General features: G+C 44.7%; 2 protein-coding genes across 2 annotated transcripts in view; one reads left to right on the forward strand and one right to left on the reverse strand.

Moving 5' to 3' along the window:
* Positions 1 to 8200: 8200 nt before the first annotated feature.
* LOC106577180 (galectin-related protein-like) lies at positions 8201 to 15782 on the reverse strand. The gene is made up of 5 exons (XM_045687202.1): positions 15507 to 15782; positions 14836 to 14919; positions 14614 to 14702; positions 10699 to 10885; positions 8201 to 9410 (listed from the first exon to the last, which is right to left on the reverse strand). Exons 1-5 carry the CDS (start codon positions 15537 to 15539, stop codon positions 9267 to 9269), a joined length of 537 nt encoding a protein of 178 aa, XP_045543158.1. The 5' UTR covers positions 15540 to 15782; the 3' UTR covers positions 8201 to 9266.
* Positions 15783 to 18587: 2805 nt separating this feature from the next.
* The window catches only part of LOC106560913 (ABC transporter G family member 20), a 46759-nt gene continuing 41096 nt past the window's right edge, over positions 18588 to 24250 (forward strand). The window contains 1 exon segment of the mRNA XM_045698546.1: positions 18588 to 19119. The gene's annotated coding sequence lies outside the window, so the exon portion shown is untranslated.

Consider the following 24250-nt stretch of genomic DNA (forward strand, 5'->3'; position numbering starts at 1 on the left):
CATCCCCTTAGTTTTTCCCCGAGGCATCCCAGGCTGAAGAAAGCAGTTTGAAAGGGGCAATCTGTGATTGGTACACCCCATTTTGGACTTTTAAATGAATGATAATACCCATTGATTCTTGATGAATAGAACTTCTAAATGAGCTTATTAGTTCATCTGTCAGAACCCATCAGAACCTAAAATAGATAGTTTTACTCAATTGTTTGTAAACAATGCAATTGTAAATCAAAACAGTCATAATTTAAATACTGATCATTTTGATATCATGGATGGTCAGTCCTTTCATTTTGATATCATGGATGGTCAGTCCTTACATCCAAAGCTTGGTCTATGAATTTGAGAGTGGTTACATTTCTGCAGCTCCATCCCTCAGATGTTTATTACCAAAACCTTCTTTAACCCATTCCACTGCTCCTCCACATAACTGCATAACTTCCTGTCTGTAATCACTCAGTGACTGCGACAAAGGCATTTGTGTCTGTCAGGCAAGACGTCAAATGTCAAACCAGCGGACTCTACCCTGTCTCCATCCCTTTGTCTCTCTCTCTCTCTCTCTCTCTCTCTCTCTCGCACTCTCTTGCTCTCCCATACTTATTTTATGCACACTCTATCTCCTTCCTTTCCTCCTTCCTCTCTCAGCTTGCCAGGGGCAGGACACAGACTCCCTTGTTTTCCTGATGGCTTGTTGTCAAGAGCTCCATACTGTGGTTCAGCCTGTCAGAATGAAACACATTGAGCACCGGCACATTCCAAGATGACACGTTTATTGGTCTACAAAGTAGTTGTTTTAACAAAAGCATGGGAAAAGAAAACGTTTGAAGAGGAAGAGAGCACAACTAGTGGAATTACTCCTTTAATGCACACAAACAAAACATGCTCTAATGCAAAATGTTAAAATTCTCCATGAATGACTCAATTTGGTTTCATTCAGTTAGGAAATAGTGTATAATAAGTCTGCGTGTCCCAAATAACACACTATTCCCGACATAGTTCCCTACATTTCACCAGTTGAAAGTAGTGCTCTATATAAAGGAATAGATTGCCCTTTGGGACACAGCCAGAGTTGTATTGCTCCTGTGGGACTGGTTATATGCAGGATCCTCTGTTGAAAACCCAGAATAGAGAATGAACCTGTTAACCAGGGATCTTCTTTCCTGAGTCAGTCAGTCAGACAGAAACAACCCTTTACATATTGTAGCAGACAGGCTTCTTTTACACTTCATAATAAACAATAAACTTCTCATCCTAACTCCTCATCTGATGTCAATTGTTGAGAGAACAACTTGGTCAGAGTTAACTTTATAGATGTCTTGTAATTCAAAAGTGTTCATCTTTTAGTATTTAATAGGCACTGTTTAAAAAGGAAAATGACCTTGTTCTTGACTCTTTAGAAATGAAAAGGGAAACCGATTGTACACACACACACATCAACAACAGCACAACCTAACCTACATAGGACACTCCATAATAACTACAGTTTGCTTTTCCAAAAAAGCTATAATAATTACTGCATCCCAAATGGCACCCTATTCCCTATGTACCATAGTGCACTACTTTGAACCAGGGCCCATAGAGCTCTAGTCAAAAGAAGTGTCACTTGTAAGGAATAGGGTACCATTTGGTACATAACCATTGACTTGGGCCTTTTCCTTCCAACAGCAGTGTAATGCTTCACTAGGTTATAACACAGCTGGTAGAAAGAACAAAAAGACATCACATATTTTGACAAGTCTAAAAACAAAAACTAGGAAAACCTATAATCTTGGCTTCTCAGATATACAATATGCTCACATAGTACTTGTTTTCAACAACCAGACCAGGGTTCAATTACTACTTGAAATCTTTCAAAAACGTTCAGAGTTTGCTCTAGTCTAGTCTGCCTGGAGTGCCTGATGGGCGGGGCTTGCAGTCCGTGTGACTATTCTATTGGTTCCATTGTGCCAGTCGAGCCAAGATAAAGTATTTGAAACGATATCAAATAGTATTTCAACCCAGGTCTGTCAACAACACAAGCGTACCGAAACGCTTTGCCTATAAAGCACTTATAGACACATTCTCATGTAAAAACCAAACCAACAAGGCCATGTTCAAAATATGTACAAAGTCCGAAGGCATGTTAACATCAGATTATAATCAGGGAGCAATGACATTCAGTTCAAACCAAAAGTCTTCCATGTTTTTCTGCTGTTTTTCTGAGGCCAGTGTAGGTCAGAGTAGGTTGAATGGTATTGGTGTTGTGGCAGGCTGCAGCTGTAGACCCAAGGGCTGAGTTCAAACAAACACTGCAGGTATTTCACATTGTGGAGAAGTCCTGGTAGCTCCTGTGTTCCAGCAATACACCATCTCATTCAAATCCAATCACAGTAACTAATTTCAATCAAATCCAAACCTGATTTCTTCCAATTACCATTGACTGATTAATCAGTATTTATGCAGTTTTTTATGGCAAAAGACCAATGTAACATTTTGTCTGTACTGCATGTTTGCTTGAATGCCAGTCCTATTAGAGGAGTTAGGATCATGAGACACAGAGTCACAAAACAAGCCTTTCTAGGGGCTTAGTCAGTAGGATGCACCATTTACTAGGCTGTTGCAGATAGAGATATGAGGTAATGACAAGTTACCATTTCCTATTTCACATTACAGACAGACATGACTGTTATACACAATGTATTTCTATGTTAACGTTGTTGTGCCCCTCCGGAATAAGCCCCCGCCCCATGTTGTGAATCAGGAAGTCTTTGTGTTATCTCCCTCCCCCGTTCTTCCTGGATATGCAGCGCCATGGGAGTGAGTGACCTCTCAAGTTGACCCCTGGACCACAACTGACAGGCTGAACCACAGGAGAGATGCTAGAGTGACATGTAACAGGCTGAACCACAGGAGAGATGCTAGAGTGACATGTAACAGGCTGAACCACAGGTGAGATGCTAGAGTGACATGTAACAGGGGGAGAACCACCGGAAGAGGAGAGTGACATCATGTATGACATTATTAAGCACTAGAACACGTCTTATTCTGCCTCTTGGTTTTAACCACAATTTGGTCGTTTATACATAGATGTATTATTAGGTTATTAAGTTAGGTCTCTTAAGGATTTCCAATGTGAATTATATAGGTCTACTTATTTTCCCATGGGGCAACTGGATATTTGTTTGTATTTAAAATGAAGTAGTTTCACGAGGGATGTTTTCCAACTCACTACAGCCAGAAGTTGTGGTTTCACGAGGGATAGTTTCCACTCACTACAGCCAGATCAGCACCGACAATGAAATCAGCCACCCGAAACACACCCAGACTCAGCCTAATATAACATTAAGGATACAATACTGTTGAGGTCAGTGCATTGGGCTGGTTCATTCTCTCTCTATGTCCTCCGTATTGCCTTCCTAATAGCCTACTGTAGTTTCCTTACGGAAATGAGTGCCTGTCATGCAAAAAAAAAAAAAAATTCTCTATCTTAGTACCTCAGAAAAACCCTGTGTGACCATCCAGTAGAAAAAGACAGAGAGGAGGATGTTATTGCTCTCTTACAGAAAAGACCTGTGGATATGAAGCCTACTGAACATCCCACAGAATATTGTCATGGATTGCCTACTGTAATGATGTTCTGAGACTGAACGTCTGATATAGCACACACACATTCATTACCAAACATTCACTATCCCCCCATGCTGAATGTAATGCACTGTACAGGGTTCAGTCAGTGCAGTGGCCTATCTGGGCAAAACCAAGGAAGGGTCCATTTGAAGCACATTACAGTGGTAAACCAAGGAAGGGACCATTTGAAGCACCTTACAGGGGTAAACCAAGGAAGGGTCCATTTGAAGCACATTACAGGGGTAAACCAAGGAAGGGTCCATTTGAAGCATCTTACAGGGGTAAACCAAGGAAGGGTCCATTTGAAGCACATTACAGTGGTAAACCAAGGAAGGGTCCATTTGAAGCACCTTACAGGGGTAAACCAAGGAAGGGTCCATTTGAAGCATCTTACAGGGGTAAACCAAGGAAGGGTCCATTTGAAGCATCTTACAGGGGTAAACCAAGGAAGGGACCATTTGAAGCATCTTACAGGGGTAAACCAAGGAAGGGACCATTTGAAGCATCTTACAGGGGTAAACCAAGGAAGGGACCATTTGAAGCATCTTACAGGGGTAAACCAAGGAAGGGACCATTTGAAGCATCTTACAGGGGTAAACCAAGGAAGGGTCCATTTGAAGCATCTTACAGGGGTAAACCAAGGAAGGGTCCATTTGAAGCATCTTACAGGGGTAAACCAAGGAAGGGACCATTTGAAGCATCTTACAGGGGTAAACCAAGGAAGGGACCATTTGAAGCATCTTACAGGGGTAAACCAAGGAAGGGACCATTTGAAGCATCTTACAGGGGTAAACCAAGGAAGGGACCATTTGAAGCATCTTACAGGGGTAAACCAAGGAAGGGACCATTTGAAGCATCTTACAGGGGTAAACCAAGGAAGGGACCATTTGAAGCACTGTATATGACTACAACAAAGAAAATAAACACCAAACAACCAACCCCTCAACCTTCAAAGTTATCATGACTTAAAGGTGCTACACCCCCAGAATCCCATTTCCCCCGTAACATGGAGACTCACAACTGAGCCTTTTACTTTCTGTTTTGGTCCAGCAGCTTCAAACAGCTGGAAAAACGATATATGTTTTATTATTGAACATATGTTTAGCTACACCCCTCAAACTCAACACTGGACCTCCAAGCCAGTTCCACTGCTTTTTGTTGGGACACCAGGTGGGTGATATTAATGATCAGGTAGAACAGACAACCAGCAGGCTCCGGACCTCGTAGGGTCAGAGGTGAATACCCCTGCCCTACACTATTCAGTGCTTGTTTTCTCACATAAACAAATTGAGCGAACAGTGTAGAATTTTTTTAATCAAGAAATTACAGAGTGATTTCTACATTGGCCACTTGACCAGATTTTAAATAGATAACACAGCCACAAAGTCAAAACAGCTTTCCCATTTTGACAACAGATGCCTCTCCAATGGGAGAAATCAATAGGCAAATATCACAGCCAGGTAAGTAATACTGTGAAACACTATCATTCCACTATTATAATGCCATTTAAAAAAAATCCTGTGTAGCACCTTTAATCCAAAGTCCCTCCCTACTCATCTACAACTCAGAGCTGACTCGCTTCCAACAGGAAATACGCATCCCAAATGGCACCCTATTCCATACATTGGGCCCTGGTCAAAAGTAGTGCACTTAGGGTCAAACGTGTCTTGGGTTAAAGTTAGGGTCAAAGTTGTGCATTATGTAGGGGCAACCGAAGAATGAGCGCTCCCTCCAACAACTAAGCCCAGTAAGAGACAATATAGAGAAGGAGAGATCCAACAACTAAGCCCAGTAAGAGACAAGAGAGAGATCCAACAACTAAGCCCAGTAAGAGACAAGAGAGAGATCCAACAACTAAGCCCAGAGAGGAGAGAGATCCAACAACTAAGCCCAGTAAGAGACAATAGAGAGGAGGAGAGATCCAACAACTAAGCCCAGTAAGAGACAATATAGAGGAGGAGAGATCCAACAACTAAGCCCAGAGAGGAGGAGAGATCCAACAACTAAGCCCAGTAAGAGACAATATAGAGGAGGAGAGATCCAACAACTAAGCCCAGTAAGAGACAATATAGAGGAGGAGAGATCCAACAACTAAGCCCAGTAAGAGACAATATAGAGGAGGAGAGATCCAACAACTAAGCCCAGTAAGAGACAATATAGAGGAGGAGAGATCCAACAACTAAGCCCAGTAAGAGACAATAGAGAGGAGGAGAGATCCAACAACTAAGCCCAGTAAGAGACAATATAGAGGAGGAGAGATCCAACAACTAAGCCCAGTAAGAGACAATATAGAGGAGGAGAGATCCAACAACTAAGCCCAGTAAGAGACAATAGAGAGGAGGAGAGATCCAACAACTAAGCCCAGTAAGAGACAATATAGAGGAGGAGAGATCCAACAACTAAGCCCAGTAAGAGACAATATAGAGGAGGAGAGATCCAACAACTAAGCCCAGTAAGAGACAATATAGAGGAGGAGAGATCCAACAACTAAGCCCAGTAAGAGACAATATAGAGGAGGAGAGATCCAACAACTAAGCCCAGTAAGAGACAATATAGAGGAGGAGAGATCCAACAACTAAGCCCAGTAAGAGACAATATAGAGGAGGAGAGATCCAACAACTAAGCCCAGTAAGAGACAATATAGAGGAGGAGAGATCCAACAACTAAGCCCAGTAAGAGACAATATAGAGGGAGGAGAGATCCAACAACTAAGCCCAGTAAGAGACAATATAGAGGAGGAGAGATCCAACAACTAAGCCCAGTAAGAGACAATATAGAGGAGGAGAGATCCAACAACTAAGCCCAGTAAGAGACAATATAGAGGAGGAGAGATCCAACAACTAAGCCCAGTAAGAGACAATATAGAGGAGGAGAGATCCAACAACTAAGCCCAGTAAGAGACAATATAGAGGAGGAGAGATCCAACAACTAAGCCCAGTAAGAGACAATATAGAGGAGGAGAGATCCAACAACTAAGCCCAGTAAGAGACAATAGAGAGGAGGAGAGATCCAACAACTAAGCCCAGTAAGAGACAATATAGAGGAGGAGAGATCCAACAACTAAGCCCAGTAAGAGTAAAGAGGAGGAGAGATCCAACAACTAAGCCCAGTAAGAGACAATATAGAGGAGGAGAGATCCAACAACTAAGCCCAGTAAGAGACAATAGAGAGGAGGAGAGATCCAACAACTAAGCCCAGTAAGAGACAATAGAGAGCTTTGATGGAGTACAATAGCTCCCCTAGGCACCATGTGATGTCCGTGTGCCCCATTCTTGCTCTCCTGGCTCGGTTTCGAGAGGGCGAGAGAGAGAGAGAGACAGAAAGTGGCATTGGGCCATAGACATGGGGCAGTGTGTTGTTAGAGGCATATCAGTGATGTTGTGGTAAATAACAATACGTAGGTAAACTGATCCCTGTTTGTGGTGAGTAAAGTAACGCTCTATATATTTTCAAAGCATTATTCTGCAATAGGTGGGTAAATGCTTACGCAGAATACAAAAGGTGTGTAAGCTGCGATCACGTGAATTTACCCTCCACTAAACCACTGAGTCATATGACAGTTATTGGTGAACAGTAGTATCTCTGTGTGTTGATGAAGTGGTGGGCACTGATCCAAAGTAGTGCACTAAATAGGTAATACACTCTTAGAAAAAAGCCTTCCAAAAGGGCTCTTCTCCTGTCCCCATAGGAGAACATTCTGGTTCCAGGTAACACCCTTTTTGGTTCCAGGTAGATGGCACCTTTTTTTTCTAGAAGTGTAAGGTGCCATTTCAGATGCGGAAATTGGTTGAATCAACGTTGTTTCCACGTCATTTCAACAACCCAAAAAGTATTTGTGATGACATTGAATCAATGTGGAAATGTTTAAATGAAACAATCGTTCATCACTCTTAAATAAGACCTTTTTTCACCCAGCGTTTAACCTAAATCCAATACATGGTGAAACTCTGTTGATTTCACGTTAGTTACAACTCAACCAATTGAAATGAAAACTAAGGCGTTAACTGGCGTCTGTTCCAGTCATCTACCATAGAAAAACATGGCTGCTGTACATATAACAGATTCTTCACAACAGTCAACCGCTAATCGCTAGCTAGCGGAACAGTCTAACTTCCAAATACCCGATTACAGTTTTAGGTCAACTATTTTTTATTTTGGGCAAAACATTTCACTTAGGTGTGCACTAATAGATCTACCCTGGTTTAAAAAATGCTCAAGTGTGGAAGAAATCTACATTTGCATACCAGTAATAATCTGTTCTGTGACCAGCGAGGTTTGAGTGGAATGGTTGTTTAAGGACTAAGTGCAGGCCATCGCTGGGTGTGTTTTCACTCTGGGTTTTCTTCATTTACAAGTCAAGTCCAGTTAATCAAACTCCTTAAAGGGATAGTTCACTCCAAGATAAAATTTGCTAGGATGTTTTCAAGTCTAGAAAGACCATCTGAGTCCATATTCCTACGTGTTGTGTTGTCTAACTGCTGTGAGTCTTCAAAAAACCTACTGATCTCATCTAGAACCCAAATGAATAGGAAAGATTGGCACCTCTAATTCCAGTTTATTAGCTCGACACACAGAACGTTGTATAAAAGACGTTTGATGACATTGAATCAATGTGGAAATGTTTAAATGAACCAATCGTTCATCACTCTTAAATAAGCAATGTAAACGAAGCTCCAAATGAACTATACATTCTATTCACTACCATGTAGCTCTATGTCAGTGCAATATCTATATCTACAGGAGGAGAATGGTTGCAATGAACTGAAATTGTGAGTAAGAACCACCATTAATACACAGTTACAAGACATTTCAATCAAAAAGCTGCTACGGTACATCTTGCTGAGACTCCACAATATATTTCCCTTTCCAAATGGCACCCTATTCCCTACGTAGTGCACTACTTTTGGCCAGAGCCCAATGGGCCCTGATCAAAGTAGCACACTATATAGGGAATAAAATGCAATTTAAAATGCAACCTCTGTATGTAGGTCATTGAGTTAGGATGCCAATAACCATGACAACCAACCAACCAATAAAACCCAATTCAAGAACAGGGAGGGAGTGCAAAAATGGAAGCTCCCATAATATTGAGCTTGTCAACCCCACGAAATAACCCTCATTTAGGTGATAAATGGTGTTGATTCCTGAGAAACCTCCTGAGAATTGTAGGATTTCTCCACATGAAAGCAAATACTTCTTGGTGCTCTACGGTTGTGTCCCAAATAGCACTCTAGTGCCCAATAGTGCCCCAAAAGCAGTGCACTATTACATTTGGAATAGGGCCCCCTCTCTCAGCAAAATCCTCATAGGATGCTTGGTAACCATGAGCAGGCGTTTATATTGTGAGATCCCTGACACACACAGAACTGAGGAAGAAAACAAAGGAATTCTTTCAGAACAAAGACACGCAGAGCTGCGTTACATTGCAACCATTCAACCAACAATTAGGAAGGTCACAATAACGTCAGATCTTGGTAGAGACATGACAAGATAAAAGGGAAAGAAGAGGAGTGATGGCAGAACCAAACCGGGATGGCGAGGCCTTTCCAAAGCGCTAGGCCCACTGTCGCTGCAGTGTTGCATTGTGGGTATTGTAGTAACAGGTGTGTGTGTTCACCTGTATTGAGTTCTTGTTGTGTCACACACAGGCATGGCAGCTGGGATGGTTAACCTAGCTTGGTGATCTGTAGATCCCCTTCTATCCTCACTGTATCGATGGACGGCAAAGATTTCACTTTGTGAAAAAAGTCAAAGAGCGGGTTTCCGTCCACAAATATCCGGAAGCGCGTGTGCTCGCAGTGGATCTCGATCTGGATAGATGGAGAGAGATGGAGAAAGAGAAAAGGCAAGGAGAGAGAGAGAACAGGATAAAACACCCCATTTCTAAACCAAGTCACATTATGTGGCCATGTGGTTCTTTCTCCAAATGAAAGAGAGCTTGTTAGCTTTTACATAACTTATCACTTATGACATCTCCGACCCTCATCCTCTGACATCTCCGACCCTCATCCTCCGACCCTCATCCTCTGACACCTCCGACCCTCATCCTCTGACATCTCCGACCCTCATCCTCCGACCCTCATCCTCTGACACCTCCGACCCTCATCCTCTGACATCTCCGACCCTCATCCTCTGACATCTCCGACCCTCATCCTCTGACATCTCCGACCCTCATCCTCTGACATCTCCGACCCTCATCCTCTGACATCTCCGACCCTCATCCTCTGACATCCCGACCTCATCCTCTGACATCTCCAAACCTCATCCTCTGACATCTCTAAACCTCATCCTCTGACATCTCCCTCGACATCCAAACCTCATCCTCTGACATCTCTAAACCTCATCCTCTGACATCTCTAAACCTCATCCTCTGACATCTCTAATCATCCTCTGACATCTCTAAACCTCATCCTCTGACATCTCTAAACCTCATCCTCTGACATCTCTAAACCTCATCCTCTGACATCTCTAAACCTCATCCTCTGACATCTCTAAACCTCATCCTCTGACATCTCTAAACCTCATCCTCTGACATCTCTAAACCTCATCCTCTGTCAAATGTGTGACTGGAGCAACCTGCTTTACACTAAAACCACAACAAGGAACAATGTGTGTTCCTTATCACTGGGCTATATCTTTACTGAATCATATTACAGCAACTAAAGACAAGTCAGAGAGGGGTAGAGCGAGGGAGTGTATGAGATAGAGATAGTGGTGGAAGGCCAATTATCGTGAAGGTAAGACCCTTGTTAACGTGGCCCCATAGGGCTCTGGTCAAAAGAAGTCTACTAGAAAAGGGATGTGGTGCCATTTGGGACAAGTTGGATAAGAACGTGAAGTGTTCTCGGTACCCTGAAGGGATGGTCGGGTTAGGGGTTAGAATTTAAAAAGAGAGTGGAGTGTTATGGTATCTTGAAGGCCTGATCCAGTTAGGGTTATGGATTAAGGGGTAGGGGTTGGGATTAGAGGTTAGGGGTTGGGATTAGAGGTTAGGATTATATTTTAGGGGTTAGGATTAGAGGTTAGAGATTAGGATCAGTGTAACAGGTACCCTGAAGGGCTGGTCAGGTTAGAGGTTAGGATAAGTGTAACAGGTACCCTGAAGGGCTGGTCAGGGATGAAGGGGAAGTAGTCGATAGACTTCTCCTCCTCGCTCCATTTTCCCGAGACGCGGGAGTTACGCAGAAACTGGCGCTCGGCGAATCGAGCGCTGAGTTTCAGGGCCACATCCGGCTGTGGTTCCTCCTTCTCTGTGCCGCGGCCGCAAGTCAGGCTGACGTCAAAGCTGAGACAGAAAGAAACGTAGAGAAGAAAGAAGAAATAGGTGTCACTGTGCTGGTTTAACAATATCCCTTTTTACCCTAGGTAACCTGTCCCTTAGTGGGAGCCCTAGGTAACCTGTCCCTTAGTGGGAGCCCTAGGTAACCTGTCCCTTAGTGGGAGCCCTAGGTAACCTGTCCCTTAGTGGGAGCCCTAGGTAACCTGTCCCTTAGTGGGAGCCCTAGGTAACCTGTCCCTTAGTGGGAGCCCTAGGGTAACCTGTCCCTTAGTGGGAGCCCTAGGGTAACCTGTCCCTTAGTGGGAGCCCTAGGGTAACCTGTCCCTTAGTGGGAGCCCTAGGGTAACCTGTCCCTTAGTGGGAGCCCTAGGGTTAACCTGTCCCTTAGTGGGAGCCCTAGGGTAACCTGTCCCTTAGTGGGAGCCCTAGGTAACCTGTCCCTTAGTGGGAGCCCTAGGTAACCTGTCCCTTAGTGGGAGCCCTAGGTAACCTGTCCTTTAGTGGGAGCCCTAGGGTAACCTGTCCCTTAGTGGGAGCCCTAGGGTTAACCTGTCCTTTAGTGGGAGCCCCAGGGTAACCTGTCCCTTAGTGGGAGCCCTAGGGTTAACTTGTCCCTTAGTGGGAGCCCTAGGGTTAACCTGTCCTTTAGTGGGAGCCCCAGGGTAACCTGTCCCTTAGTGGGAGCCCTAGGGTTAACTTGTCCCTTAGTGGGAGCCCTAGGGTTAACCTGTCCTTTAGTGGGAGCCCCAGGGTAACCTGTCCTTAGTGGGAGCCCCAGGGTTAACTTGTCCCTTAGTGGGAGCCCTAGGGTTAACCTGTCCCTTAGTGGGAGCCCCAGGGTTAACCTGTCCATTAGTGGGAGCCCCAGGGTAACCTGTCCATTAGTGGGAGCCCTAGGGTTAACCTGTCCATTAGTGGGAGCCCTAGGGTAACCTGTCCTTTAGTGGGAGCCCTAGGGTAACCTGTCCTTTAGTGGAAGCCCTAGGGTAACCTGTCCTTTAGTGGGAGCCCTAGGGTTAACCTGTCCTTTAGTGGAGCCCCAGGGTAACCTGTCATTAGTGGGAGCCCTAGGGTTAACTTGTCCCTTAGTGGGAGCCCTAGGGTTAACCTGTCCTTTTGTGGGAGCCCCAGGGTAACCTGTCCATTAGTGGGAGCCCTAGGGTAACCTGTCCATTAGTGGGAGCCCTAGGGTAACCTGTCCATTAGTGGGAGCCCTAGGGTAACCTGTCCTTTAGTGGGAGCCCTAGGATAACCTGTCCCTATGGGACTGGAATGAGCCTATGGTAACCAAGAGAGAGGGGGCCTATAGGGACATGGTGCTGTAGGGGACATAGAGGAGGGCCTATAGGGACATGATGCTGTAGGGGACATAGAGGAGGGCCTATAGGGACATGGTGCTGTAGGGGACATAGAGGAGGGCCTATAGGGACATGGTGCTGTAGGGGACATAGAGGTGGGCCTATAGGGACATGGTGCTGTAGGGGACAGTGCAGGGCCTATAGGGACATGGTGCTGTAGGGGACAGTGCAGGGCCCATAGGGACATGGTGCTGTAGGGGACATAGAGGAGGACCTATAGGGACATGGTGCTGTAGGGGACAGTGCAGGGCCCATAGGGACATGGTGCTGTAGGGGACATAGTGGAGGGCCTATAGGGACATGATGCTGTAGGCGACATAGGAGGGCCTATAGGGACATGGTGCTGTAGGGGACATAGTGGAGGGCCCATAGGGACGTGGTGCTGTAGGGGACATAGGGGAGGGCCCATAGGGACATGGTGCTGTAGGGGACGTAGGAGGGCCCATAGGGACATGGTGCTGTAGGGGACATAGTGGAGGGCCCATAGGGACATGGTGCTGTAGGGGACGTAGGAGGGCCCATAGAGACGTGGTGCTGTAGGGGACATAGAGGACCTATAGGGACATGGTGCTGTAGGGGACATAGTGGAGGGCCCATAGGGACGTGGTGCTGTAGGGGACATAGAGGAGGACCTATAGGGACATGGTGCTGTAGGGGACATAGGAGGGCCCATAGGGACGTGGTGTCTGTGTAGGAGAAACACCACATAAATGTTGTCATTATGTTTTGCATCTGGAGGAGCAGCATGTTGACATCTGCCATGAACTTCCACATAAATATTGTGCGCCAGGCATTTAAAACTGATGTCACTAAATGTGTTTTTAAACTGACCATTAGTTTCTATTGAGGCCTATAAAGGACACACCCTAAAATGTCTCAACAAGCACTGTGTCCCGTCCCAACTGGCACACTATCCCCTTTGTAGCACACTACGTTTGATGAGGGCCAATGTAGCCCTAGTTGCCTACATAGGGAATAGGGTGCCATTCTTGACAGACCAGCCCTGCCTTGCATTATGAAAAAGCCCTCCGTTCTCAACACACCCACCCACACAGTTCTCCATGTTTCCTCTTCACCTCCCCCAGGCTGTTTCTTTGCCTTCTGCCATGCTGCTAATAATAAACTATTCTTTTGAACTTTTTCCTTTCTGAGCCTGTGTTCGATTCTGTCTTTTACAATACATGTTCTCTCTCCTTATTAGGCTAGATTCACATTCTTCAGCAGACATAACATAGAAAACACAGCATTTCACCAATTAAACATGTAATACACAGGTCCACAACAATTCATTCTGTAGACTACATTCTTACAGAATCAGATCTCCACCTAAAATGGAATGGGACTTACAATCTAATGAAAAAGCAGTATATGAAAGATAAGAAGTTGGTAATGACATTCATTCAGATAAGCCAGGGTGCAGTTGACTAATAGACCTAGTTAGCTCCAGTCCAGAGCGCCTTCTCTTCTACAAGAATAAGTTGAAGGCTCAGCATCAGGAAGCTGCACGCAACGACATGGACCAGAGCTAAGACCTAATGAGTGGAGGTTATATCGCCCTGGACCAGAGCTAAGACCTAATGAGTGGAGGTTATATCGCCCTGGACCAGAGCTAAGACCTAATGAGTGGTTATTGTTTTAGCCTGCCTGTCCAACGACATGGACCAGAGCTAAGACCTAATGAGTGGAGGATATTGTTTTAGCCTACCTGTCCAACGACATGGACCAGAGCTAAGACCTAATGAGTGGAGGTTATTGTTTTAGCCTACCTGTCCAACGACATGGACCAGAGCTAAGACCTAATGAGTGGAGGATATTGTTTTAGCCTACCTGTCCAACGACATGGACCAGAGCTAAGACCTAATGAGTGGAGGATATTGTTTTAGCCTACCTGTCCAACGACATGGAACAGAGCTAAGACCTAATGAGTGGAGGATATTGTTTTAGCCTACCTGTCCAACGACATGGACCAGAGCTAAGACCTAATGAGTGGAGGATATTGTTTTAGCCTACCTGTCCAACGACATGGACCAGAGCTAAGACCTAATGAGTGGAGGATATTGTTTTAGCCTACCTGTCCAACGACATGGACCAGAGCTAAGACCTAATGAGTGGAGGTTATTGTTTTAGCCTACCTGTCCAACGACATGGACCAGAGCTAAGACCTAATGAGTGGAGGATATTGTTTTAGCCTACCTGTCCAACGACATGGACCAGAGCTAAGACCTAATGAGTGGAGGTTATTGTTTTAGCCTACCTGTCCAACGACATGGACCAGAGCTAAGACCTAATGAGTGGAGGTTATTGTTTTAGCCTACCTGTCCAACGACATGGACCAAAGCTAAGACCTAATGAGTGGAGGTTATTGTTTTAGCCTACCTGTCCGGCTCCAGATCAACAATGCCCATGACAATGACCTTCTTCCCCGGCCTCATACCACCTCTGATGCGGCCGCTGAATGGCACCTTCTACGATTGAGAGACAATATTTTATTTTAAATCATCACATTTAAACCATCATCACAACACATAATGTGGACAAAGAAAATAATACTGGCATATATATTGAATAACGTGGATGTTTCAGGATGAATCGTCCCACCAGAAGCCGTGCAATGTCCTCCCTATCCGGCGAGATAAGCCCGGGGTTCCCGAACGAATCGTTGTGATGGTCATCTTCAGTATTCTTCAAAACCACCAGAGACAAAAGGGAAATAAAAAAACAACGTATTGATCAGGTACAGCCTAAATGATAGTAGCCTACTCAATGGGCGGAGTAGCCTAACGTTTTAAAAGGCTGCATATTGCTCTAGATGTCTTCTCTGCATGGTCCTCATGTCGCTATTCAACAATGAAAAGGTGGGGAAACCCATGGCTGTCAAAACATCTGTCATGTTTTAGACTAGAGCGGGTAAGACCTGTGAGAACGGTCGGTCATTACCACCAACCCGCACATAGACAGCCCACATTGTAAACTGATACCGAGAAGTAATGCACCGTATCGGTCAAACGACCTAGGTGAGCACCACACAGAAACATGTTATCATGCAGAATCATTGAATTTGTTCAGCGCCCACAACAGAGGTCGACTCGGGCTGTGCTTGGGAATGCACAGGCAGCCTATTGCCATATTACTCCACACAATAATACAAACTTCATGATGACGTTAATTATAGCTCTCCACAAATGACACGCTTCAACGTTTTACGTACAGATACAGAAATCAACAAATTCCGAGCAAACCGCTGTTTTCCTGAAAATTGTAGTACTCACTATTGCGTCCTTTTCCGTTGCCGACACCGCCATCTTGACTTGTACAGAAGACCATAGGATGCTTATCAGAAGAGAGGCAGCCCGGGCAGTCCTCCTCTCCTGGAATGTGTCAGCGTCGTGGCAGCAGTGACTCAGTCAACATATTTCTAGCTGTCCACACTCACACTCCACATGCAGCGAAGAGTGGAATTACCTACGGTATTCACGTTTAGGACTAGGATACGTCTGGCTGGCTGAGGCTGCGTGTTGTAGTATACTATGTCTAGGCTGTGTTTATCCGCTCTGGAAATGGGTGGATAGTCTTTTTATTTAGCTGACGTGTGCTTTACAATAATAAGAGGGGCTTTGGTAATCCCCGTCTGTTCGTGAACGGGAACGAGCCAGGCTAATCAGATTCTTAATTTCCTACAAAGAACCTTCACCTAATTAAACTGTACCCCCATAAAGTGGGGGCACTTCTCTCATTCGATTCTAATCTTGAGTTAAAATATTTTGTATATCTTCGTTCCTAGACTAATTAAAGAGGCCTGGTATGTGGTAGGAGCCTAGGATAGAAAATGTAACCATTTGGGATGATAATGATAGTGAACAAAATGTGGCGCTAAAGAAACCACCGACCTGATATATAAATCTAGGCTATAAGAGTACAGCTACTTTTGTTCTTGAAAATGTAACCTTCATTTAACTAGGCAAGCCAGCTGAAGAACAAATTCTTATTTACAATGACAGCCTAGACCGGCTAAACCCGGACGACGCTGGGCCAATTGTGCTCCACCCCATGGGACTCCCAATCACGGCCGGTTGTGATACAGCCTGGATTCAAACCAGGGTGTCTGTAGTGACGCCTCAAGCACTGAGATGCAGTGCCGTAGACCGCTGCGCCACTCGTGAGCCTAAAGGGCTTTTTGATTCTAAATACTAAGTTCATTGAGAAATATCCTACTTTGTTGGACACCATTGAGCTATAATAGCATGTTTCCACTCAATAATTATATAGAACATTATTTGCCTATGCAAATCAGGAGGGCATGTTCAAATTGTCAGAGGGCTCCTTCTGTGGCAGTTCACGGTACTACAAATACAAATCCTCTACTCTAGTCCTGCTCTGTTCTATTCTGCAGTTCCCTCATCCAGAAACAAGGGCTCATTGGGGTTCTATATAGAACCTATTGGTTCTGTATAGAACCATTTCTTATAAGAGTGTAGACAACATGTAGACAGAGATTGACTGACAAGATGTTTTGTGGGTCTCAAGCCTTCTGTCTTCTCACCCTGATAGTGACTTCCTCAGTCAGAGCAGCCTACATGATTGGATAACAGGGAACCATCAGTCAGTGTTGTATTGGGGCTGTGTGTAGCCCTGCATGAGGGTATAGAGGAGATGAAAAGGTTGGGACTGAATTGGCCACAGAAGAGCTGCTGGTTTCTACTACCGTTATGCCCTTGAGCAAGGCACTTATTTTGTAACATAGGATGACTCTCAAAAGACAGCAAGGCACATCTCTGACATTCTGTCCATTGCAGCACCTGTCCCTGAAGTTATGCTGGCTAGCCCAGGACATATCTCCTACCATCCTCCTCTCTTCAAGTCATGGGGACTAGCCCAGGACATATCTCCTACCATCCTCCTCTCTTCAAGTCATGGTGACTAGCCCAGGACATATCTCCTACCATCCTCCTCTCTTCAAGTCACGGGGACTAGCCCAGGACATATCTCCTACCATCCTCCTCTCTTCAAGTCACGGGGGCTAGCCCAGGACATATCTCCTACCATCCTCCTCTCTTCAAGTCATGGGGACTAGCCCAGGACATATCTCCTACCATCCTCCTCTCTTCAAGTCATGGGGACTAGCCCAGGACATGTGGGTGTCTTGAAAACCTGGGAACGTATCAGTGCAACACAAGCTCCAAAGAAAATGGCGTCCCTCGCCGTAACTGCAGCGTTATAGGGCCTATCCATTTATTTATTTATTTTTTTGGGGGGGGGGATAGATAGAAACAATGTAGGTTATATTGAAGGTGGCTCTGTTTATTATCCTAAGATGGCATCCTGCTGCCACACATAGACCTAAACTACAGAAACTAATGCAGCCACACATAGACCTAAACTACAGAAACTAATGCAGCCACACATAGACCTAAACTACAGAAACTAATGCAGCCACACATAGACATAAACTACAGAAACTAAATCAGCCACACATAGACCTAAACTAGGGAAACTAATGCAGCCACACATAGACCTAAACTACAGAAACGAATGCAGCCACACATAGACCTAAACTAGGGAAACTAATGCAAAAAGCCAAGATGGTACCGCCTGGTACAGCACCGCCTGGTACGGCAACTGCACCGCCCACAACCACAAGACTCTCCAGAGGGTAGTGAGGTCTGCACAACGCATCACCGGGGGCAAACTACCTGCCCTCCAGAACACCTACACCACCCGATGTCACAGGAAGGCCAAAAAGATCATCAAGGACAACAACCACCCGAAGCCACTGCCTGTTCACCCCACTATCATCCAGAAGGCGAGGTCAGAACAGGTGCATCAAAGCTGGGACCGAGAGACTGAAAAACAGCTTCTATCTCAAGGCCATCAGACTGTTAAACAGCCATCAATCTCTAGCCACTTTAATAATTACAAATTGGATGTAATAAATGTATCACTAGTCAGTTTAAACTATGCCACTTTATATAATGTTTACATACCCTACATTACTCATCTCATATGTATATACTGTACTCTATACCATCTACTGCATCTTGCCTATGCTGCACGGCCATCACTCATCCATATATTTATATGTACATGTTCTTGTTCATTCCTTTACACTTGTGTATGTGTAAGGTAGTTGTTGTGAAATTGTTAGATTACTTGTTAGATATTACTGCATGGTCGGAACTAGAAGCACAGGCATTTCGCTAAACTCGCATTAACATCTGCTAACCGTGTGTATGTGACAAATAAGATTTGATTTGATGTGTCTTTTGTTGTTTTTCTTAGTCTACAGATGAATGATCTTAATTTGAGCCTGTTTTCTATAGCAGGAAAATAATCCTGTAGCAACAGGAAATATGAATTATGTGGGTTATAATTAATGGACATTTTTTGTAGGGGTTGCTACATTTTTTGTTAGGGCAAATCAAATAAGACATTTGAAACTGGAAATTCCAAACTTTAGAAGCCTTTTAGTACCTTGAATACACTATATGTTTCCATTTCCTGCTGTGCAGGAAAATTCTCTGTAACAAAAGAGTGATCAATTTAAGATCTTACATCTGTAGCTACTTCTGTTATGTAATTTAGTAGTAGGTTAACAGGTGTATTCATTCCGGAGCAAGACGCCTGCATGCATTCAGTCTGAATAATGCCACTTCTCCCTTCTCAAGAGCCAACCCGTTCTACCACTTGGAAATAGGCTAAGGCCCAACTACACCCTGATGACATGGAATTGTCAGCTGATCTTCACACAATGTTTAGTTCTGTTGGTTCATGTTTTCACATAGTAGGCTAGGCACACTCACACTCATTGCTACAGTGCTATAGGCTATGTTGTTGCTCTCCATCTTCTAGACTTCAGCTCCTTCTTGTGTAAGGGAACCTTTTCAGGTGAGTCCCTGTTGTAATTTAGGACCAGTATTTTCCTAGTTGGCTAAATTACAGCTGGTGTTTCTGTATTTGCTTTTCTGTGGTTCTTTCAAAGATTGGCTAACGGTATGTTACCGTATCGGAGCATATCTGAAATGATAACGATGAATCGATTTGTCACTTGTCAGACTCATCAAGTGTAGCCCGGCTCCTCCAACTGTTTTCCATCGTGGTCCAAAGGGCTGCACCTGAAATCGGTTGTGTTTCCTCACTGTCAAAATGTACAAAAACATATTCCTCTATCCATTACTGTTGGAGTTTTCTCTGCTCCCTGACTGTTTCGATGACTGTTAGCTAGCTGGATTATAAATGTAGGTCTATTCTCATTTCTACACAGTTTAGATTTTGGTGTTAGACATTTTAAATCAAATCAAATTGTATCTGTTACATGCGCCGAATACAACAGGTGTAGACTTTACTGTGAAATGCTTACTTACAAGCCCTAATCAACAATGCAGAGTTAAAAAGTAAGAACATTTGCACATTTTCTTTGGAGCTTGAGTTTTTTTTCATGTATTTTTTTATTGAACTATTATTAAACTTGGCAAGTCAGTTAAGAACAAATTCTTACTTACAATTAATAACAATAACAAGGCTATATACAGGGAGTACTGGTACCGAGTCAATGTGCAGGGGTACGAGGCAGGTAATATATATATATATATATATATATATATATATAAAAATATATATTTTTTTTTCTTCTCAAACCACCAGCGGGCCGGATTGAATTGTCTCAAGGGCCGGATCTGGCCCGCTGGCCACATGTTTCACACCTCTGAACTGGATGCTTTACTAAATATTGTAACATCTGTTTGTTGTATGACTCCAATTATTATTATTATCCTATTTGACTATTACTTCTTTTATGGAGCTTCTTTAACCGGAGATGGAGTCTTTTAATCTGTTAATATCAAGTATTTCAGAGAGTGTTTGTTGTCTGCAATTTGATTAATTAAAACGTTGAACTTGAATTTATTCTTCACACAAAAAGATAAGAACCCATGTCCGAAATTATTTTGCAGTGAATTAATACTGTCTGTCTGTGTAGAAAGGCTATAACCCTATAATGTCTCACGAAACTATATCCTTTATATTACAATGTTATTACAGTACAACAATATCCTGGCCATTACTCAACAACAGTTCCTTTCTGTACATATGCTGCCATGTGTCATAGCTTGGGTACCAGTTGGTTTAGCTAACATTCTACACTTTGCACTCATTGTTTCATTGTGAAACATTCTTTGGCACCTAACACAGAGTGAAAGGAGTGGAATGTTATCTAAACAGACTGGTACCCAGACTACATGTGACATTGTGTAAAAGTAGGTGATCTTGATCAATAGAGTAAGATTACGGAGTGGTTTCCCTCTAATCTCCCAACGGTGGAATGAAAGATGCTGGATTATGTGAGGGAGAACGGGGAAGCCAACACAGAGAAAGGGAGACTGAAACAAGGGAAGCCAAGGAAAGGAGGCAGGGATTAAAGATTATTTGACCCAGGGTGCATCCCAAATGGCTCCCTATATATACCACTATAGCCTCTATGGGGCTTAGTGAAAAGGAATGCACTACGTAGGGAATATGGTGCCATTTGGGGGCGACACCTAGTTAGGGTTGCTCTACGACCTTGATTCGATGCAGGCTGCACACAGCACCACCAGACCTGGGTTTACATTCTATTTGAAATCTTTCAAATATACTGCTCAAAAAAATAAAGGGAACACTAAAATAACACATCCTAGATCTGAATGAATTAAATAATCTTATTAAATACTTTTTTCTTTACATAGTTGAATGTGCTGACAACAAAATCACACAAAAATAATCAATGGAAATCCAATTTATCAACCCATGGAGGTCTGGATTTGGAGTGACACTCAAAATTAAAGTGGAAAACCACACTACAGGCTGATCCAACTTTGATGTAATGTCCTTAAAACAAGTCAAAATGAGACTCAGTAGTGTGTGTGGCCTCCACGTGCCTGTATGACCTCCCTACAACGCCTGGACATGCTCCTGATGAGGTGGCGGATGGTCTCCTGAGGGATCTTCTCCCAGACCTGGACTAAAGCATCCGCCAACTCCTGGACAGTCTGTGGTGCAACGTGGCGTTGATGGATGGAGCGAGACATGATGTCCCAGATGTGCTCAATTGGATTCAGGTCTGGGGAATGGTCGGGCCAGTCCATAGCATCAATGCCTTCCTCTTGCAGGAACTGCTGACACACTACAGCCACATGAGGTCTAGCATTGTTTGCATTAGGAGGAACCCAGGGCCAACCGCACCAGCATATGGTCTCACAAGGGGTCTGAGGATCTCATCTCGGTACCTAATGGCAGTCAGGCTACCTCTGGCGAGCACATGGAGGGCTGTGCGGCCCCCCAAAGAAATGCCACCCCACACCATGACTGACCCACCGCCAAACCGGTCATGCTGGAGGATGTTGCAGGCAGCAGAACGTTCTCCACGGCGTCTCCAGACTCTCACGTCTGTCACATGTGCTCAGTGTGAACCTGCTTCATCTGTGAAGAGCACAGGGCGCCAGTGGCGAATTTGCCAATCTTGGTGTTCTCTGGCAAATGCCAAACGTCCTGCACGGTGTTGGGCTGTAAGCACAACCCCCACCTGTGGACGTCAGGCCCTCATACCACCCTCATGGAGTCTGTTTCTGACCGTTTGAGCAGACACATGCACATTTGTGGCCTGCTGGAGGTCATTTTGCAGGGCTCTGGCAGTGCTCCTCCTGCTCCTCCTTGCACAAAGGCGGAGGTAGCGGTCCTGCTGCTGGGTTGTTGCCCTCCTACGGCCTCCTCCACGTCTCCTGATGTACTGGCCTGTCTCCTGGTAGCGCCTCCATGCTCTGGACACTACGCTGACAGACACAGCAAACCTTCTTGCCACAGCTCGCATTGATGTGCCATCCTGGATGAGCTGCACTACCTGAGCCACTTGTGTGGGTTGTTGACTCCGTCTCATGCTACCACTAGAGTGAAAGCACCGCCAGCATTCAAAAGTGACCAAAACATCAGCCAGGAAGCATAAGAACTGAGAAGTGGTCTGTGGTCACTACCTGCCGAACCACTCCTTTATTGGGGGTGTCTTGCTAATTGCCTATAATTTCCACCTGTTGTCTATTCCATTTGCACAACAGCATGTGACATTTATTGTCAATCAGTGTTGCTTCCTAAGTGGACAGTTTGATTTCACAGAAGTGTGATTGACTTGGAGTTACATTGTGTTGTTTAAGTGTTCCCTTTATTTTTTCGAGCAGTGTACTTTAAGTGTTTATTCTAGCCTGCATAGAGTGCCAGATGGGCAGGTTGGCATTTATTGTCATGAATCTTGCCCTGGAGGCAGCTCTGAAGAATGGTCACTAGCTGTCACAGCCACAAAGTCATAAAATTGGATTTTAAACCTTAAACCCACTGTTATCCCTAATGCCTAACCCTAACCTTAAATTAAGAACAAAAAGCTTTTTTAAATGGATTTTTATGACATAGTCTAGCTGCCAAAGACAAAAATTGTCTATCTAGTAGAAATCGCTCAGCTCTTCTACAAGGGCAACAATTTGTGACAATAAATGTCAACCTGCGCCAGAATCTCAAGGCTGGTGTACAGGTTAACAGTGGCTGCTATATATATACCACCCCAGCATGAGTAACAGTGGCTGCTATATATACACCACCCCAGCATGGGTAACAGTGGCTGCTATATATACACCACCACAGCATGGGTAACAGTGGCTGCTATATATACACCACCCCACCATGAGTAACAGTGGCTGCTATATATACACCACCCCAGCATGGGTAACAGTGGCTGCTATATATACACCACCACAGCATGGGTAACAGTGGCTGCTATATATACACCACCCCAGCATGAGTAACAGTGGCTGCTATATATACACCACCCCAGCATGGGTAACAGTGGCTGCTATATATACACCATCCCAGCATGGGTAACAGTGGCTGCTATATATACACCACCCCAGCATGGGTAACAGTGGCTGCTATATATACACCACCCCAGCATGGGTAACAGTGGCTGCTATATATACACCACCCCAGCATGGGTAACAGTGGCTGCTATATATACACCACCCCAGCATGGGTAACAGTGGCTGCTATATATACACCACCCCAGCATGGGTAACAGTGGCTGCTATATATACACCATCCCAGCATGGGTAACAGTGGCTGCTATATATACACCAACCCAGCATGGGTAACAGTGGCTGCTATATATACACCACCCCAGCATGGGTAACAGTGGCTGCTATATATACACCACCCCAGCATGGGTAACAGTGGCTGCTATATATACACCACCACAGCATGGGTAACAGTGGCTGCTATATATACACCACCCCACCATGAGTAACAGTGGCTGCTATATATACACCACCCCAGCATGGGTAACAGTGGCTGCTATATATACACCACCCCAGCATGGGTAACAGTGGCTGCTATATATACACCACCCCAGCATGGGTAACAGTGGCTGCTATATATACACCACCCCAGCATGGGTAACAGTGACTGCTATATATACACCACCCCAGCATGGGTAACAGTGGCTGCTATATATACACCACCCCAGCATGGGTAACAGTGGCTGCTATATATACACCACCCCAGCATGGGTAACAGTGGCTGCTATATATACACCACCCCAGCATGGGTAACAGTGGCTGCTATATATACACCACCCCAGCATGGGTAACAGTGGCTGCTATATATACACCACCCCAGCATGGGTAACAGGGGCTGCTATATATACACCACCCCAGCATGGGTAACAGTGGCTGCTATATATACACCATCCCAGCATGGGTAACAGTGGCTGCTATATATACACCACCCCAGCATGGGTAACAGTGGCTGCTATATATACACCACCCCAGCATGGGTAACAGTGGCTGCTATATATACACCACCCCAGCATGGGTAACAGTGGCTGCTATATATACACCACCCCAGCATGGGTAACAGTGGCTGCTATATATACACCACCCCAGCATGGGTAACAGTGGCTGCTATATATACACCACCCCAGCATGGGTAACAGTGGCTGCTATATATA

This window comes from Salmo salar, chromosome ssa01 (genome assembly GCF_905237065.1).
Source record: "Salmo salar chromosome ssa01, Ssal_v3.1, whole genome shotgun sequence".
In the NCBI taxonomy this organism is placed as follows: Eukaryota; Metazoa; Chordata; class Actinopteri; order Salmoniformes; family Salmonidae; genus Salmo; species Salmo salar.

Excerpts from the sequence above, each read along its gene's own strand:
- LOC106577180 (XM_045687202.1), bottom strand. The coding sequence starts at position 15,539 with ATGGCGGTGTCGGCAACGGAAAAGGACGCAATA. Across the intron at positions 14,703-14,835 it reads AGGACATTGCACGGCTTCTG|AAGGTGCCATTCAGCGGCCG; the intron begins GTGGGACGATTC and ends TCTCAATCGTAG. Across the intron at positions 9,411-10,698 it reads TCCCTGACCAGCCCTTCAGG|ATCGAGATCCACTGCGAGCA; the intron begins GTACCTGTTACA and ends CCATCTATCCAG.